Genomic DNA, 17,329 nt, shown 5'->3' with positions numbered 1-17,329 from the left:
CATTAATCCAATCTACTGCCAACCCATGCTGACTTCTTTTATTCAGCATTACAAAGAGGCTGAGATGCAATGGGGGGGGGGGGGGGGGGGGGGTCATTTATTTGCTGACAACCGACATGCTTAAACATTTTTTGAAAAGTAAAAGTTTGAGCTAATCTAAAAGTGTATTTGCACAGTATGAAAACAATTTCATTCAAACCATTATGGAGAGGATCTCATGCCCTTAGGAGAGAGCAAACAACATACTTAGCCCTGTATTTTAATGAAGATTGGCACAGAACGAGCAATTATGTTCATGTCTGGATTTGAGTACTCAATAGGCATGTGTTAATGACAGGAAGCTTTTATCTGTTTTGTATGGATTGTTTTTTTGGCACTCTACTTAAAGGCACACAAAGATGCATTAATGTCATAGGCACACTCACACAGATTTTTTTGTATTTATTTATTTGTTTAGTATTTCCCTTGTTTTTAAGTAAGTAAAATGTCAGAAATTGCATTCTACCCTTGTAATAATATTTAAAAAAATCCTGACTTCACTTTCAATCAAGAAAATAAAATTTTTTGAACATTATATTACTTTTTAAAAGACCTATTATAATGCCTAATCCTAAGTCATGTGCATTGCTGCTGAACATTTTTACTGCCTATAACTTTTATGTAGATTCGTTTACAACAGCAGATTCTTGTCAACAATGTGCATTACATAAAAGCATAGAAGAGTGTCACTGACCAATAAAACAAAAATAGGGTCTTAACAACCATGGCTGAAATCGTTTGCTCTTTTTATTGTAGAGTTGTGCCTTAAAGCAAAGTTTATTCAAGATTTCTACTTTGTAGGAGGTACTTAAGTCAAATACTATTTAGATTCAACGTTTTTAGTTTATGACAGCATTGTATGGACAGTCTTGTGAAAAAAGCTGTATATTATTTAAAACGGGATTGTTTGGTGCTAAACCAAATTGAGAGATATAACAGTGAAAATGTTTAAGAGATAATCACTTTACTTATAAAGATGATCAGGGCTTCACTGAAGATTGCCAGAAGGGAAGAAATCCTTCTCAGATTGGTGTGATTATACTGTAGTGTGAAGCAGCCTTTTCTGACACCTTCCTCTTCTGCTCCTTTTCAATTCTGCACAGCCATCCATCATCTCCATCACTCTCTCCTCAAAGCATCTTCTATATAAAGCACTATCCATTTACTCTGTATGTATACTGTTACATTTTGATGTTTTTTTATTTCATGTATTTTTTATTTCTACTTTCTCTATTGCTCGTATTTCTTTTTTCAAATATGTGTAATGTTATTTTAATATTTGTTCTTAATTTGCTTAATTAGATTTTTTTTAATCTCTCTTAGTTATGTAAGGCACTTTGGTACCCTAATGGCGCTGTACAATGCTATATTAAAAGAGATTAATTCACTCATTTATTTATATTATTGGTTTAATAAATTGTGTCTTGTGACAAAGGTTAAAAAATGCTACCGTCTCCAGCTATCTAACAACAATGCTATGCAAGCAAGTTAATCCACTCTGTTCTTTTTCTCAAGTTACCAAACATATATGCAAGTCAGGCATGGATGGAAGAGAAATGTACTTTTTTGCATATAGCCAAACTATACTGCAGCCTTTATCACCTTGCATCCTAGGAAACTATTGCAAACTGATTTTTAAGGAAACTACAGCGTACATAGGTTTATTTATGATTTGAAGTTTTGTTTTTTTAATATGGTAGTAGTGCAAAATTGCTCCCCTCTGAATCCTGCCTAAGGGGTTATTGGAGACACTACAACATTTGTAACTCTGGCTTCAAATTCAGGAGTGGAAGGTGGGGGGCCTGAACAACACCACCCTTCCCCTTGTCCAGCTACTGGCTTATTCCATTGGAGGTGGGGAAAGGTAGAGGATAAAAGCAACTTTGATTCTATCAATAGTGACTTTTAACTACTGACCAAAAAAAATTTGCAACGACACTGTGGCCAGACCAGACCAGAAATGCATGCATTTTAATATTTGCACATCTACTTCTAAACATTAAGCACACAGGGTATCTTGTTTTCAGTATTGCATTTTTTTTTGCCTCAGTGTTGCTAGATTCTTAGGCTCCTTGTTTGTACTTTGCTAAATGTTGCATAACCAGGATGGTAATTGGTAGGTATGTCCTTTAACTTGCCTGCTTCTATAGTTTCTACTGCAGATATGTGGGCTAGCTAATAGATGCCACCCTAACTATCATTGTTATTTATTAATTTATTTTTGTCTTAATCAGTCAAAATTTGACTCAATGCAATTGAGATTTTGTGGCTTAAAGGCAACAATGCATACAACAGGAATGAGTCAAAAAGGAAAAAGAGCTGAGGGAAGCAGCTCAGGGAAGTGAGTCCCCAAAGAACTGTAGTGAGACCACCAGGTCAGTAAGTGAAGCAGTGTAATAAAAATGTCAAACAACAATTTTCTGTAATTAATTTGTTATTATATAGGTCTGTTTTCTCAGGAGCATTTTTAAGTTAGATGGTGTTGCTGTTGTCAGCTGGGACCAACAACTTCTTGAAATGTTTGTGCAAGCTCTGCGGGAGACATGCTGTCCTGCAGCATGTACACTTTCGATCCAGTCTTCCAGCATTTTACACCACTGCTAATATTTCATTGGGATTATGATGTGAATGGGAATTTGATGCATAGTATCACTTATATTTTAGCTGGGTTTTATTAAAAAAATATTCACAATGAATTACGCTTTATGCTTTTAAGTTATTTTCCCATGTTATTAAAATTACTTAGTAGATAGCATTGGGCCCAGAGCTATTTTTAACCCTGTGTAGTGTTAAGGTCTGCCTATTGGTACAGAATCGACATACTGTGTATAAATGCAGAATAGAAATGCAGTTGTTCTGCCTGCCTGTGTACTACTAAAAATGTGTGTAAGTCATGTGCAAAACTAAAATAATGATTAAATAATTGTCATTCAGATTCATAAAAATGTTCTTGCTTCTCCTCTTATTGTGTTCTTTACAGCAAATTTCAGCTCTATCAATCACTCAGTCATTTTCATTGTCATAAAGTTGCAAAATCTAGATTTATATCTTTGACAATTTCATTCTGTCAGTCTTTTGGATTTTTTTCCCACCTCTCGAATAACAAAAAAATGTAAGTTAAAGTTAAATATTACATACTTGTTCCTGCTTTTTAAAAAAAAAAAAAAAAAATGTGAACATGTTTTAACTTTTACCCTGGCATCAGTTAAGTTCGTAGGCTAATACAAGTCTAACGCTTGTATGCCTTTTCTAAACAAATCCGCTGGCAAAAATCGGTGACCAACACAGCAACAACATAGATAAATGGGTCGATTCCCTGTCATGAGTTGGCTTATATATATATTAAAAATATTGCTAATTTTCTTTCTGATAGTCCTAATATCCTTTTTTTAAGGATAGCTTAGATAAACTTCCTCTTCCTCAGTTTGATGGCAGCTAAAATAACTGTTAGAAAGGACTGCAGGTCCAAATAAAAAGCATTTTGCATGTCAGATAACAAATAAAGCAGAAATTTGGCAAAATTAGGCAGGCAAATTGATTTTACGTGACCAACAGTCCATAAGCATTGATACTAATCAGAAGAGCATTGTGGGCAGTGCAAGATACATTGTTGACTTTTTTTTTTTTTACTGCTGCTGTACATTGATACAATTTTGGAGTTGATGTCACTATGAAATTGTACTTACCTTTTTATTTTGAATTCTTTACCTCATAATTTATTCTACAACACATCGATTTTATTGGAGACACAGTTAAAGTCAGGTTTTTGTGTCCCTGCAGCTGAGTGCTATATACTTCAGTCAGTGGGTGTTTGACATTTATATATTTTTTAATCCTCCGTGAGACTTTTCTTTCCCATTAAATCCGATCAGCTTTATTTTAAGATCCCTCTAGAAAAGTGCAGTATTTAGCTAACCAGACAGACCAATAGTTTGCCCTGAGCAACAATATCTTGTCAGCAAAGGGAAGATTTTTTTCTATGCAAATAATGTTTCTCTTCTTGATCTTAAATAGAATGTCTGAACAGTTTGTGTGGATTACAATACAATTTTATCCAAACCATCATTTTGAAAAATAAATTATGAAAATACAAAATATCAAGAACACTTAGGTGTTCGTTTTTTAATTCAGTGCATGTCAACTAATAGTAAGATTTTACTTGTAGATGTTAAATAGTGGGTTATCTTGGCTGCCTTCATTGTTTCTTTGGTAAATCATGCATATAGTGACATATCAGAAAATGTTAAAACGTACACACACCTCCACACACACACACACAGAAAAAAAAAAAACTTAACAATATAAGGCCAAGCAGAGGACAATAAGAACATACAATACAACATACAATATGGGGTTGATGCAAGTGTCCCATCTGTTCAAGAAGAGACAGAGGGGGATCAGACTGGGAAATAGATGACAGACATAAAGAGAAACAAATGAAGACAGAATGAGAGACAGTCACAAATTTGGCTGAGGGGGAGAGGTGAATTAGGTTGGAAAGAGAAAGGAGAGGAATCTGAAATTAATCGGGACACTCCAGATGGTTTGAAGTTTCGTATGAGCAAGTGAAACCACGCATGAATGTGTGTTTCTGTGTCACTGCCAGCTTGTCTGCTAGAGCTTGTTTGTAGATATTTACCTGATTTTATAGGCTTTGTGTTACTTCAGACAAAGTAGAGCATCTGTTTTTTTTTTTACTTTGAGCAAGTTTTTCCAATTTTCATCAGGGAAAAAAAGAACAACAAAGAAATGCAGAGAATTAAAGCACTCATGATCTCTAAATATGAAATCAACACCCTTTGATAAGCTCTAAGTTTCATTATTTTTTATGATTGTGTTTGGTTTCACAGGTATACCTAATAAGCAAATTGTGTTGCATCTTCTTGAGTGGGTTGTGATGGTAATCTCAGGAGTGCATCAAAGACCTTTGTTAGTTTGTTTGTGTGCTATCTGAGATCCGAGGTCAATTGATTGATTGCATCTTTACATAAGATGTAATTACCGCTGACCAAACTCACATACAAATAAGTTTCTGTCCATTAATTAGCAAAATGCTTTGTGCTCCTTATAAGACAAAACAAACAAACAAAGAACACGAAAAGGAAGGAATAGAAATAAAGTTGGATTAAATATAAGAGACGGGAAATGAAATTCAGAAGGGTTGAATTACAGAGAATCGAAAAAAAACTGTAGCATGAACAGCATCTTTTGTGTACAAAGGATAGAATATTGAATGAATTTGAGTTTTGTACTATGAGAAGCAAAACGGACCTAGCCGAAACTTTGATGCCTAGGATATTTCCACAGTCCACCCTTTGCCTGGCATGGGTTCATAGGCTTTTGTTCTTGGCAAATAGGTGTGATCCCTCAGGAATATTGAACAATTGCCATTCTTTTTTGGCAGTTTGTAAAGGTAAATGCTTTCTCATCTCTGTTAAAAAGCCTGGGTTTTCAAACAGGGTGGATCTTTGCTTTCTGCCCCTTGTTTGCTCTGACACCTCTGAGTTTGCTGCATATGAACCAAACTATTGGTTAGGATATGTTTTTCTTTTTATGTTGCTATTGACAAAACAATAATTTAATTTTCAGTTGTTAGTGTAAGGATATTTTTTTTTAAATGATCCTATACATCTAAATATAAATATAGATATATAAAGTTTTTACTAAGCATTCCATCTGATATTTCGCTGGATCTTTGTTGTTTTAGTTTGGATAGTAACTGTCTGGTTTCCGACCTACCTCTTTCCACGTAGTGTACAGTCTCAAGGTGCTGGGTCAGAGAGTGGAAGTGTCGTTCTTTCCTACAGTTTGATGTCGTGCATGTACAGTAGGTGGCTGATGGTTGTTCCATATTGTAGTCAATGTCTGTCACTACTCCTGAAGATGATCTGACTCAGGAGGTTCAGGCCTTTGTTGAACAGCAGTGGGGACAAAGCATTTCCTTGATAGATGCTGCTCTTGATGTTGACCGGCATAATTGGTTTGGTCTGTTTTTGGCATGCCAGTTGAGTTCATTGTTAAGGCACACAGTTTCCTGTTGAGTTTGTACAGTTTTAAGTTTTTAAGGATCCACATGTGAGTAATGCAGTTGCAGCGTTCATTGTTTTCAATACACGCAGTGCACAGATTGTTGCATCTGGTCTTGCAGTCTTGGGCAACTATTTTATCCACCAGTATCTGTGCTTTGATTCTCTGGTGTTTTCTTTCAATCCCTTTCTTAGTCACATTCAGAGCATTCATGGTGGGTCCCATCCACAAGTAGCTTTTCAGTTGTGTTGCCAGCCGCTCATGTCGTGCTATCAGATTCCATAGCCAGTCAGTATGGATTGTACCAAGGCCTGGTAGTCTGTAGTTCTTTATATCTGAGATTATTTCCTGCCTGCCACTACCATGGAATAGGATTTAGTTCTGTTGGTCTTTATGTTCTGGTCTTAGATCTACAAGCCAGTGGGCATTGTTGTTATTTGATGTGTCTTTGTCTGAAATGCTGCTCCTCTTCAGCATTTGGTGAGTCCGTCCCCATGATACGGTGCCATTGAGAGTACACCTTTGGTTTAGTAGCAAACATCCAGTTTATCCTTCTGGCAGGTAACTAAGGGTGTAGGATTTTACTTGACAATCTCCAGTGCCTTGGGTACGGACAGTTGGTTGTACTTCTTGGAAATCCCTTTCATCATCATTCTTTTCTGCTGTTTCAATAACTGGCAGCTGCTGCATGCCACTTTGGGCTTTGTATCCAGACTCTGCTTCCACGGAGGACACTGCTTTTTATGTGAGTTTTTTTTCACAGAACAACTTCTTATATGAGGTAGTGGTGGCTGTGGCTGTGAAGCAGTGGTCGACCTTTTCCCACCTTGCCCACCTTGTGTTTGTGTGCATGGATGAATGAGACTTGTGGCTGTGAAGCACTTTGGGCCTTAATCAAGGTAGAAAGGTGCTATAAAGGACATGCCATTTTTCTCAGAGCCAATAATCTCAAGGATCACTTGCTTTACATTAGCTCTTCGGTCTCAGTCATAGTTAAAGTAGAAATTGTGCAAAGTGTTGAATTCATGTCCTGTAGAGGGCTATCGGAAGGTACTTTGTTTAATCTTTGTGGGAGCTTGTGGTGCACACGTTGGTTAAGATATTTTATCTAAAGTCAGCTTCTGTTAACATTGATATACAGCTTCTTACATGTGACTGCAAAAACACACTCAACATGAGTAGACGTTAAGCCACGTTGTGTTTATATAGATACATGGTGTGTATGTATATTTTATATATATATATATATATATATATATATATCAGTGACGTGCGGTGAGGTTAATGGCTGGTGAGGCACTGACGTCATCAGTCAGATTTACAAACATGTGAACCATACTGAGTAACTTATTCACCATTTGATCGACAGCAGTTAACGTGTTTTGTTTAAAATATCATTTCAACATGTTTTTTCATATACAAACTGCAGCATAGAAAAAAGCACAAACCTTATTATCGTCTTACCTTTACTTGTAAATAAAGTCCATACGCCGCTCCTTCTGAAAAAAATGACTTGCCGCTTGCTATCATTTATTCTATTATTTTTCAGCTTCATTAGTTCAGGGCTCACCGGCGCCCCCTAACATGAGGCACGAGAACTGCTGGCCTCACCCAGCGGCTTTTTTGACGGGGTTTAGCACTCAGCACAAGAAACACGTCCCTCACATACAGTTATTTATAAAAACAAACACTGTACACCGTATACATCTGCTACATTATGTAAACTCAGCTCATATAGTACAAGTGATTGAACCGACGTACAGAGAGACAGCAGTACCGTCTGACTGCATAGGTATTGCGCAATCCAAGGTGAGGCTCAGCGGGCTGGTGCCTCATCGCACGTCACTTCTTAGTATCTGAACGGCAAATGCGGAAATTCAGCGATTTTAAAAAGAAAAAACACCCAAAAATGGTACATTTAAATGGAAAATGACGGCAAAGCACAAATTACTGATTAAATATAATAATTGAATTTATTTTTTCTCTTTTCTTCCCATAATGACAGGTGAGGCACAGCCTCACCTGCCTCTCCTGACTGCACGTCACTGATATATATATATATATATATATATATATATATATATATATATATATATATATATATATATATATGTAATTGTTATTTAATGTCAAAGCACAGTATTTGTTGAGACATTCTTATTTAGGTGTCAATCATACCCTTTTAGTATGATTTTGATGTGCCATAAACAATTACAATACTGCCCAAATGTAAGGGATAAAAATGGGGAAAACTGTTTTATGATTGTGACAACTAAAACAATTATTTTGAACACAAAAAGTGGGTAATGTCTCTAAAATACCTCTATTTCTGTTTTCATCATAACAATCATGGGTATCGTTTTGGGCATACCCATGCTGTCCTGCCAGTAGATTATGAATTCAAAGATAGTTTTAGCACTTTCCAATGACAGTTTGACTGAACACAGTTAAATCCATTACCACACAGCTGTCAGTTGCTCAGCATGGGCAAAGTGCTTAAAAGATAATGGGGCCTGAGAGCAGAGATACATGTTTTGTGAGTGGAAAGGCAAGAAGTTCCCAGAGTTGTCAGATGTAGGCTCAATGGCAGACATGCATTTGCTGTTGATGTGACTTTATTACAAAAAGAACTACTAACCTACCAAACTTGCACATTAGCACATCCGTCAAGTTAGGGTTTTGTTTTAGCCCAAGAAACTACACTCTCACTCAGAAGCCAACCCTGGAAAAACACAGATTAGCTGATCATGTTTACAGAAATACTTCTGAAAAAGTTTTAAGAAGATAATCAAATACTTTGAAATACGAAATATTTGAATATTTCTTTTCTCCTCCCCTGGTGCACTTTGTTGTATCTGATCACATTTATTTTTATTATTACTATTATGTTCACTGCTTGTGAGCTTAACACAATGTTGGATTTTGTAAATACTTTAAAAAAAGAAAAACTAGGTAATGCTTTAAATTAGTAATTTGTGAAAAGTACCTTTCAATTTGTTTTTGTTGGGAACCATCTCATTGGTGCAATGTTACTTAGAAAACCTTGGCACGAAATAGATTTACCCAATCAAATCTGAGCAATTTGTTACTTTACAATGGTAAACTAAATAAAAAAAATAAATAGATACATTAAAAAGCTGGAGTCAGGAACAGTTTTTCACCTTTGCTTTTTAATATTTATTTATGATTTCAATTTAAGCATGTGTCTATTTGAAGTTATAAGTTATACCTGTTTCTCTTTATCAAAGTCACACTGTTTAATGTTTAGTGTAAGGTGATATTGTTGACATGTAGCTGAACTCTTCTCAGACTATTGATCTGGACCTCCACAACAGTTATATTTTCTCAGGTGGCTCCTTAGAAAAATTCAATACCTACCACTGTTCTGGGGCAGTCAGGTGTGTGCTGACACAATGCCAAAGACAAAACACGCAGTGGTGATCTCGGAGAAGCAATTCTTTCTTCCCTGCAAGGTAATAACAGCATTTCTAACCAATCTGGATCCCATCCTTCTACAGTCGAAAAAAGAATGCATAAGAGGAAAACATTTCAGACAACTATTATTATTTAATCTTTTCAGGAGGGAAAATTCCTATCTTAGGGTTCCGAGAAATAATCAGAAAAACTGTAGAGATGCCAAAACTTGCTTTCTGAACTATTCAAGACCCTGGTAGCACCCAACCATTCATTCATCCATATCATTTTCCTGCTTTATTCTGTTTTAACTCAGCTTTCACCAGGTAAAATTACAGGGTTCCTAGTGAAAAGCAAATTTAAAAAAAGAGCAGAAAAGCAACAAAAAACGGCAAATAAACATTTAGTTAAAATATGAATTGGAATTAGAAAAAAGGAAATAAATTAACAAAGGGTAATTTGAGTTTGTATTTTTACCACAGAACTCAGAAACACAGTCCTCTATTATCTGAACAACTTATTTATTATCTATTGATTACTTAAAAATTAAAAATGACCAAAGTCTGACAGTCCAACACTGAATCTTCTTTTTTTTGTTATTCAAATGTTGGACATCAGGGGTTTTCATTGGCCCAATAACCTCTTCATAGAGTCCGTTCTGTTAAAACGTATGTGTGCATGCTTGAGTCTGCATGAGTGCACAGATGTCATCATAAGTTATTTCTGGTTGAAGATATGTAGACTGTACCACTGATGATGTAAGAATGATCTAACAGAAGCTGGAATCTCAGCAGATGCCATATGTTGTCATGTTCAAGCTGTTTTTTAAAAAAAGTAAATGGCGTGTGCTTTGGCATCAAAGGATGTTTTTATGTGTTTCATTATTTTAATGTAAGAAAAAATGAAGCACGAGCTTGGTTCTCCACTTTGCTTTGTTTACCATGTAAATGTAATTTTTGTTTAGCCCTTACATTTTGAGGGGATGTTTAAAAGGGTTGAGTTGTATGACTGACCTTGAAGTTGTACTTGAATGTGTTGTTTAGTGCCTGCTGTCATCTATATAGAACTGCACAAATATTCAAAAGCATTTTTTCCACTTTGAATATTCTCATGTTTTTGTCTCATCTCTCTCTTTCAGCTGATTCCTGTGGGGGTGTAGTCCAAGGCCTCAACGGTACCATAGAATCTCCTGGTTTTCCCCATGGCTATCCCAACTATGCCAACTGCACATGGCTGATAATAACAGGGGAGAGGAATCGAATCCAGCTAACCTTCATTACCTTGGCATTGGAGGAAGATTTCGATATAGTATCAGTTTATGATGGGCAGCCGTCGCCTGGCAACTTAAAAATGAGGTTTGACATGATTTATTCATCTCCAGTTTGGTCTTGCTTCCTTCTCTGTCTGCATCTTTATTCTCAACCTTCCCCCTTCAAGTCCTCTGACTCAAAGCTGAGGTCCCACTAAACTTCTTCCATTTATAAAGGAAGTTCCATAGAAGCTTTTCCCCAAACAACAATGTCCCTGCTTCTACCACTAGACATGTGTAAGTCAGGCTAAGAGGGTATGTAAAGCATTTCCTGTTAAAATCACCAGCACTGCAGTCCAGGATTGAAAAGTAATGCTTTTTTTAAATAGAATATTACAGTTGGCTACAATATTTTTGATAGGTTTCATGGACAACTACAACCTTTTGACGATATTGTGAGCAATGAGGTGACAATTTGACCATATTTTCCCCATTTACTTTGAACAACATTTATAGATTTGCTACGTAGCTTTTCACATCTTCCTTTGTCCAAAGCTACTTACATGTGTTTACAAATTCAGACAACAATGAGGTCTTGGCCACGGACAACAATGATTGACTAGCCTGGAAGTTGAACCCCTGAACAACCAAATGGCAGACAGGCTGCTCAACTCCAGTGAGCTCCAGCCCCCCCCCCACACACACACACACATGCACACACACACACTACCACCACCACATGCATTCAGTCTTAGCAGATGGTTGGTTGAGCTAGTAAGTACCATTTGTCAGTCTCATTTACATTGATCAAAAGTCTTGTTCCGAACTCAAAATGAAGTTTTACCAAAATCCATTTATTTCATTTTTAATACCCTGGTCAAAACATGCCTTACAGGTGAATACGGGCTGTCTGTGGGTGAAGCATTGACAAACCCGGCATTTTTAAGATCCTAGAACAATAAGTGAGCCCATAGAGGGGAATGGTTCATTTTGTTTTTACAAGTATGCTGCGGATGACAGGTCGTAGCAAACACTTAAACAAAAGGGTAAGTAAGGGTGAAGTAGGTGAGGTGCACTATAGAATTTTTCTCTTTTCAACACCCCCAATCTTGCGCACTGCGCAAAGGGGCCGTGAATGCTGTTCCATTTATAAGTACGCACTATTTGAATGCTCATTGTGTGCCTCTTGCTTGTTGCCTGACTGTTATAAATCAGAATATTAGACAATCTGAGCGTAGTTTGTGTGGGTATCCTACGGGCACTAGCGTATCAAGTGCTCAAACAGGGTCTGTAAACATTTTTTTTCATTGGAGTGGATCTTTAATGTTTAATATGTCTTCCTGTTTATGACAGTAACGGTGTCTCTATAACTGCTAATTTGAAAGACAACCGGTGTGTTGTATTTAGGGTCAGTGAGTGAGATGGGTTTGGAGTGAAGTGAAACAACTTCCAAAGCCCTGGGATCTTCTCTTCATAAAGACGGAAAGAGTTCTTTTAGTATCCAACTATGCTAGTTACTGTGATTTACTCTAATCTTTAACATTTTCCCTGTTGTGGGGTACCATGGAGATATTCTTTTAATTGATTCAACTTTGAAAGACATTTTGTTCTGATTCTTTTTTTATTTCTTTTTTTGGTGGAAGCTGGCCTCAGCTCGAACACTGATGGAGTAACAGGATATGTTTTTTTCAATTTGCAAGTGTGAAACATGTAGTCTTACATCTAACAAAAAGGTGCTTCTGTGACTTCTCTTAATTGCTTTGATCTTTCAAAGAAAAGTTCAGCAGAGTACAACAGTAGATTACATAAAAATCATTACTGCTGTGGTTGGTTTATACTCCAGAAAATAAGCAAAATGAAAAAATATGGCAGAAAAGCTAACAAGATAGAAAATATACCAGCTGTAATCAATTTTATATCAAATATATATACTGTATATTTAATATTGAACCAAAAGTACAGAAATAATCAAGTTATTGATGAATTGCAGCATCTTTGCTTAGTAAGTGGTGGAAACGTAATATTGTTGAAGAAAAAATAACATCTACAAAGCTGGCAAAATGTGGGATGCTTATTCATACTGCTCTGTTCCTGTGTGGGAGGGATGAGCTGGGAGTGAATCAAGTTGTCTTAAAGGTTGATGGTACAGTAAGGGTTTTCTTTGAAAATACATATTTCAGATGTGTTGCTTTTTAAGTGGATAGGATGACAATGCAATCCACAGAGCAGTGGGTTTGTGCGGAGGCTTGCTGGAAATGTTAATCTGATTTGTAAAACAGGTCATATTCAGGTCCTTTTTCCTGAAAGAGTGATAAATCGGAAAAGAAAATGACCACAGCACACACTGAACCTAACTGATTATGCATTTCTTAAATTACATACCATGTTTTACTTCACAGAGAACATGCATTGACTGACACACATTTTGTTTAGGATCAGTGAGTTGATTTCCACTTCCATTTTTAAGTGCCTGCAGAAGACACCATCCACAGTCTGGAAAAACGTATTATGTACCCACCAATCTATTGCTGATTTAAGATACAGCACCATGAAAAACTGTTTTGGCAAGTGAACTGATGAGAGGTGTCTTCTGCAACCTTTTGCCAGGCTAGTGGCTCGATCCTTTATCGTAATTGGTCCAGGAGTTATTTGGCCCTCACATTATTGGAAAGCAACTGGACTGTGCCAAGAGTGTTTCAAATGCGGCATCCCCTGAAAGTCCTCAATGTAAAAGATCAGTGGAGGAGTAGCACATTACATAGTTTCAGAAGGCTCTAGTCTTAAGTGCAGTAAGCTACTGCTGAACCCATTCCCACTTTTATTTAGATCGAGTGAGAGGTGTGTGGGATCACTCTCTTCACAGCACAGCCCTTCTGTTGATGTTTAGCACATTTTTGAAGACACTGCTGGGAACTGGCAACATTGTGCTGAGTAGAACTGAGTGATCAGTCTTCTTTTGTGCCCTTTGGGTCTCTTTGGTGTGAGTCATAGTAGGTGAAGCATTAGCTTGTCTTTGAAAGTTTTTTTAAGTTCAAACTGTGAATAACTTTTTCTCTTTAAGCTTTTATGATTTCAACTTAGTTTGTTTGCAACATTTTACAGTCCCCACAGAAGAGCTGATTTAAAATGATGACCCTTGATCCTGAATCTGAAAAAGGGGTTTTGTAAATCCTAAATGTATTTTGACTTTAATGTCACTGAGGCAGTAAACCTAACATTTTATATTTTGTTAGTATCTATCTAACACTTGAAACTACTGAGGTCTATGATGCCAGAATGACCTGGCCGATGCACTCCACAAACTAAACTGTCTTTCTCTGTACGAAAGCTGTAAAAGAAGGATTTGCACTCCATTCCAAGTTGCAGATAAATTGAAATTTTATTACAGCACAGATCCAGAATACATTTCCATCCATTCTTCACAGCGACACCTATCCTTTGATAGCTCATTAAACCTGCATTCATGCAGCCAACTTTAGAATACACCCACAGAATGTAAACATCCAATCAGACATCCACAGTAAGCATTCTGTAATTTTTCATATACCTTCAAATCATATAGTTTGTTTTAAAGACAAAAGAGAATATTCTTTTACTTTTAAAAGAGCTTTAAGTTCATTTGGTTTGTGTATTTTATAGTCTATTCTTATCACCAATTAAATTTGTTTATCCATATGATTTTATATTTTAATCACCTAATGTGAATAAAATGTGCAATATTTGTGATTATTTTATTTGCATATTTCAACTTTTTTAATGCAGTGATTTTTTTAACCTAAAAAAACAGTTTATATGACAAAAAAAAAATCACAATTATGCAGTTTTTACCAGAATTTAATTGAAAAAGTAAAAAAAAAAGCACAACATAATACAATCTATCTTTAAAGCAAAGTTTAATGCCTGTCAAGTTATTATGCCCCACTTGAAAGGGGGAAAGCATCCACAGAGTTTTATGTGCAGGACTTCACACACCATCCAGACACACTTTTCCTTTTGTTCTGTTTTATTCAATTTCCTGAGAGGTTTCAACAGTAATGGCGAGGTACTGGTTGTATGTGCATGAATGTATGGTGAAAAACCTAAACAAGACATAATATTTTATCAATTTACGACAATAAATACAACAATAAATATTTAACATGAATCAACAGTTAAATTCATGACTCCATAATTAATTCAATTTGCACAAGTAATTTGTTAAAAAGTTAACTTCATTACTTCATTACGTGAATTCATTGAAATACAGCAATAGATACATTTCATAAATAACAGTGCTTGTATAAATGACATTCAATGGACTAAACAAACATTTAATGACGTGGCCGCTGACGCGGAAACGCGCAGCCGGTGCCTAACGCACAGCGGATCACACCAACTATGCCCCGCACTACGACCGAATCTTACCGGCAGCCTCCGTGGTTTTGATGCCTTTAACCAGGTTTTTTTTTGGACTAGTTTTTTGAGATGGATCGCGAGTTTTCTGATCGCTCTCGAGCCCTGCCTGATCTGGCGCTACGCATGCACTTCATCCAAAACGGCTCCGGTGCGCACAGCTGGGTCCTTAATTAACACCACGCCCACTACAGACTTAAACTTTCCTTTTCCTCTCTTTAATTTTTTAACTACTTAAAATTAATTTTCTCTCAAATTTAACAGAATGTACTTTAATGCATTTTTACTTTAGACTTTTATTTGATTTTTCTCTCTTCTTTTTTTTCTTTTTGTGTTTTTATTTACTTTTAAAATAAAATCACTTGAAGCATCAGCTTCCTCAACTTTGACCTAACAATGCCAGTAAGAACATGTTCAGAATTTTGAGACCAAATGAAAAAGGATAGGCAGGGAAATAAATAAACTGTTATTTCTAATCTAATTGAGTAGCAAAAGAGTTTTTACTTTATTATCCCTATCAAAGTAGGGTGTGTTTTTGTGAACAACCTTGCATCTTTTTAAGACAAGTTAGATTCCGTGCTTGGTTTGCTTCAGCAGTTTCAACTGTTCCGAATCCAAGTGTTCATGTGCAGCAATTTCACCTGCAGAGTCTCTAAATGAAGTTTTATGTTTGTCTTCTATATTCTTGCACATTCAAGCAAAACATTGTGTATTGTGTTTATCTTTTCACAGTATAACTGAATATTTATCGTACTTTAAATGGCAAGTTTCTCAGCTTAAGCTGCAGCAGGGACATTTAATTTGATTAGTAACAGTCTTTTGCAATTGAGAATCATGACTTCAATGTGCTGTTTAGAAAAGGTTTGTTTGCAGATCTTGTGCGCCTTATCCCAGCTTATCACTAACATAAATCAGAGGACATTTTTGCAGACCTACATAGAACTAAATCACAAAAGAATTCAACAAAATATAGTCCTTGTCTTTTTCTTGTTAAATATGCATCTGATTTTTATTATTTTTGCCTAAGATGCTCCATTTTTACCAGACAGATATGCAAGTATTCAATGTGTAGAAAAAAATAATTGCAAAAGTGCAAAAATAATTACATATTAAAATCCCCCCCCAAAAATTAAAAACCTAGAAAGAGGTTGAATTTTTATAGCTTTTTTCTTTCAACCTTCATCAGGATCTTTGGGTGGTCCGAAGTTGGTAGTGCTGATATGAACATTTTGGGTTCCTATGTGGACAGTGACTCAACTCTAAATGGGCTTGAGCTTGCTTTCTCATACAAAAGATGCTAGATATTCAGTATTTTTGCCTTTTAGCCACCTCACTGGCTGATTTCAAGCATAGGTTTTAGATTTTTGCATCATCGTAGAAGCTAAACCAGTAACGGTGGCCTTTTTTGTAAATCGTCCCAACTGTGTATTCATAGTAGATAATTTTCTCCATCCCACCTATTACCATGAATTAAAACAATGCAAGAATTATAATTACTAAAGTTGTATTTTATAGTAATTAATTAATTTTTGCTTTGTGACAGTAATGTGCAGTAGAAGTAATCAATAATTAATAAAAAAATAGAAAGACCTAACAAAGTTGTTCAAAAGCTTTAGCAAAAAATATATATATATCTCCATCAGTGCCATGCAGGCCACTTCACTTACAAGAGAAAAATAATTAGAAGGACAATAAAAACAAACATTTTTTGTGTGCTTTTGTGTTATTTAAACCTTGAGAAATCAAAAGAGTTTGTGTTCGTCAAATGCATGTTTGTTGTCAGAACTGCATCCTGTGTACTTACTTTTTGCACAACAGTTTTATATTGTAAACTATTTGAGTTTAAAAAGATTTTCAAAATATGAAACATAAGCCCATAAGGTAACAATTTATTCAATCTTTTTATTTCATGTGGATAATTATTTATCGGCTTACAGAGCTCATATAAACATGATTCTCCTTTTCATTCCACTATATAGTGTCTTTTGCATTGCATGGATGGGGTATGGGCTTGGCAGAAAGCAGCTGGATGCCTCAAAAGATTCTGCTAAAAAAAAAAAAGAGCAGAGTGTCTGCAGCCCCCCCTGTTCACTGATCTCACTCAACTGTCTACCACATCCACTTCGGGTAGTCTTCTCTTTACAGCTAATATTCACTTTGTAAAGTTTGTCGTGCATGTATAAAATCGTCACGTTTGCTCTGAACATA

The 17,329-nt window shown here is 36.0% G+C and overlaps 1 protein-coding gene across 2 annotated transcripts in view; it reads left to right on the top strand.

The window, feature by feature from the left end:
• Positions 1–17,329, top strand: part of LOC101164142 (CUB and sushi domain-containing protein 1) — a 411,649-nt gene that overhangs the window by 102,379 nt on the left and 291,941 nt on the right. For both annotated transcript variants that reach the window (XM_023953530.2, XM_078944567.1), the window contains exon 2: positions 10,619–10,835. In XM_023953530.2, coding sequence (XP_023809298.1) covers positions 10,619–10,835 — 217 coding nt within the window. The remainder of the gene's footprint in view (positions 1–10,618; positions 10,836–17,329) is intronic.

Source organism: Oryzias latipes, chromosome 3 (genome assembly GCF_053564925.1).
Source record: "Oryzias latipes strain Hd-rR chromosome 3, Olatipes_Hd-rR_3.1".
Lineage (NCBI taxonomy): Eukaryota > Metazoa > Chordata > Actinopteri > Beloniformes > Adrianichthyidae > Oryzias > Oryzias latipes.
Note: the sequence above shows the minus strand (reverse complement) of the source record. Positions and strands in the feature narration are given on the sequence as shown.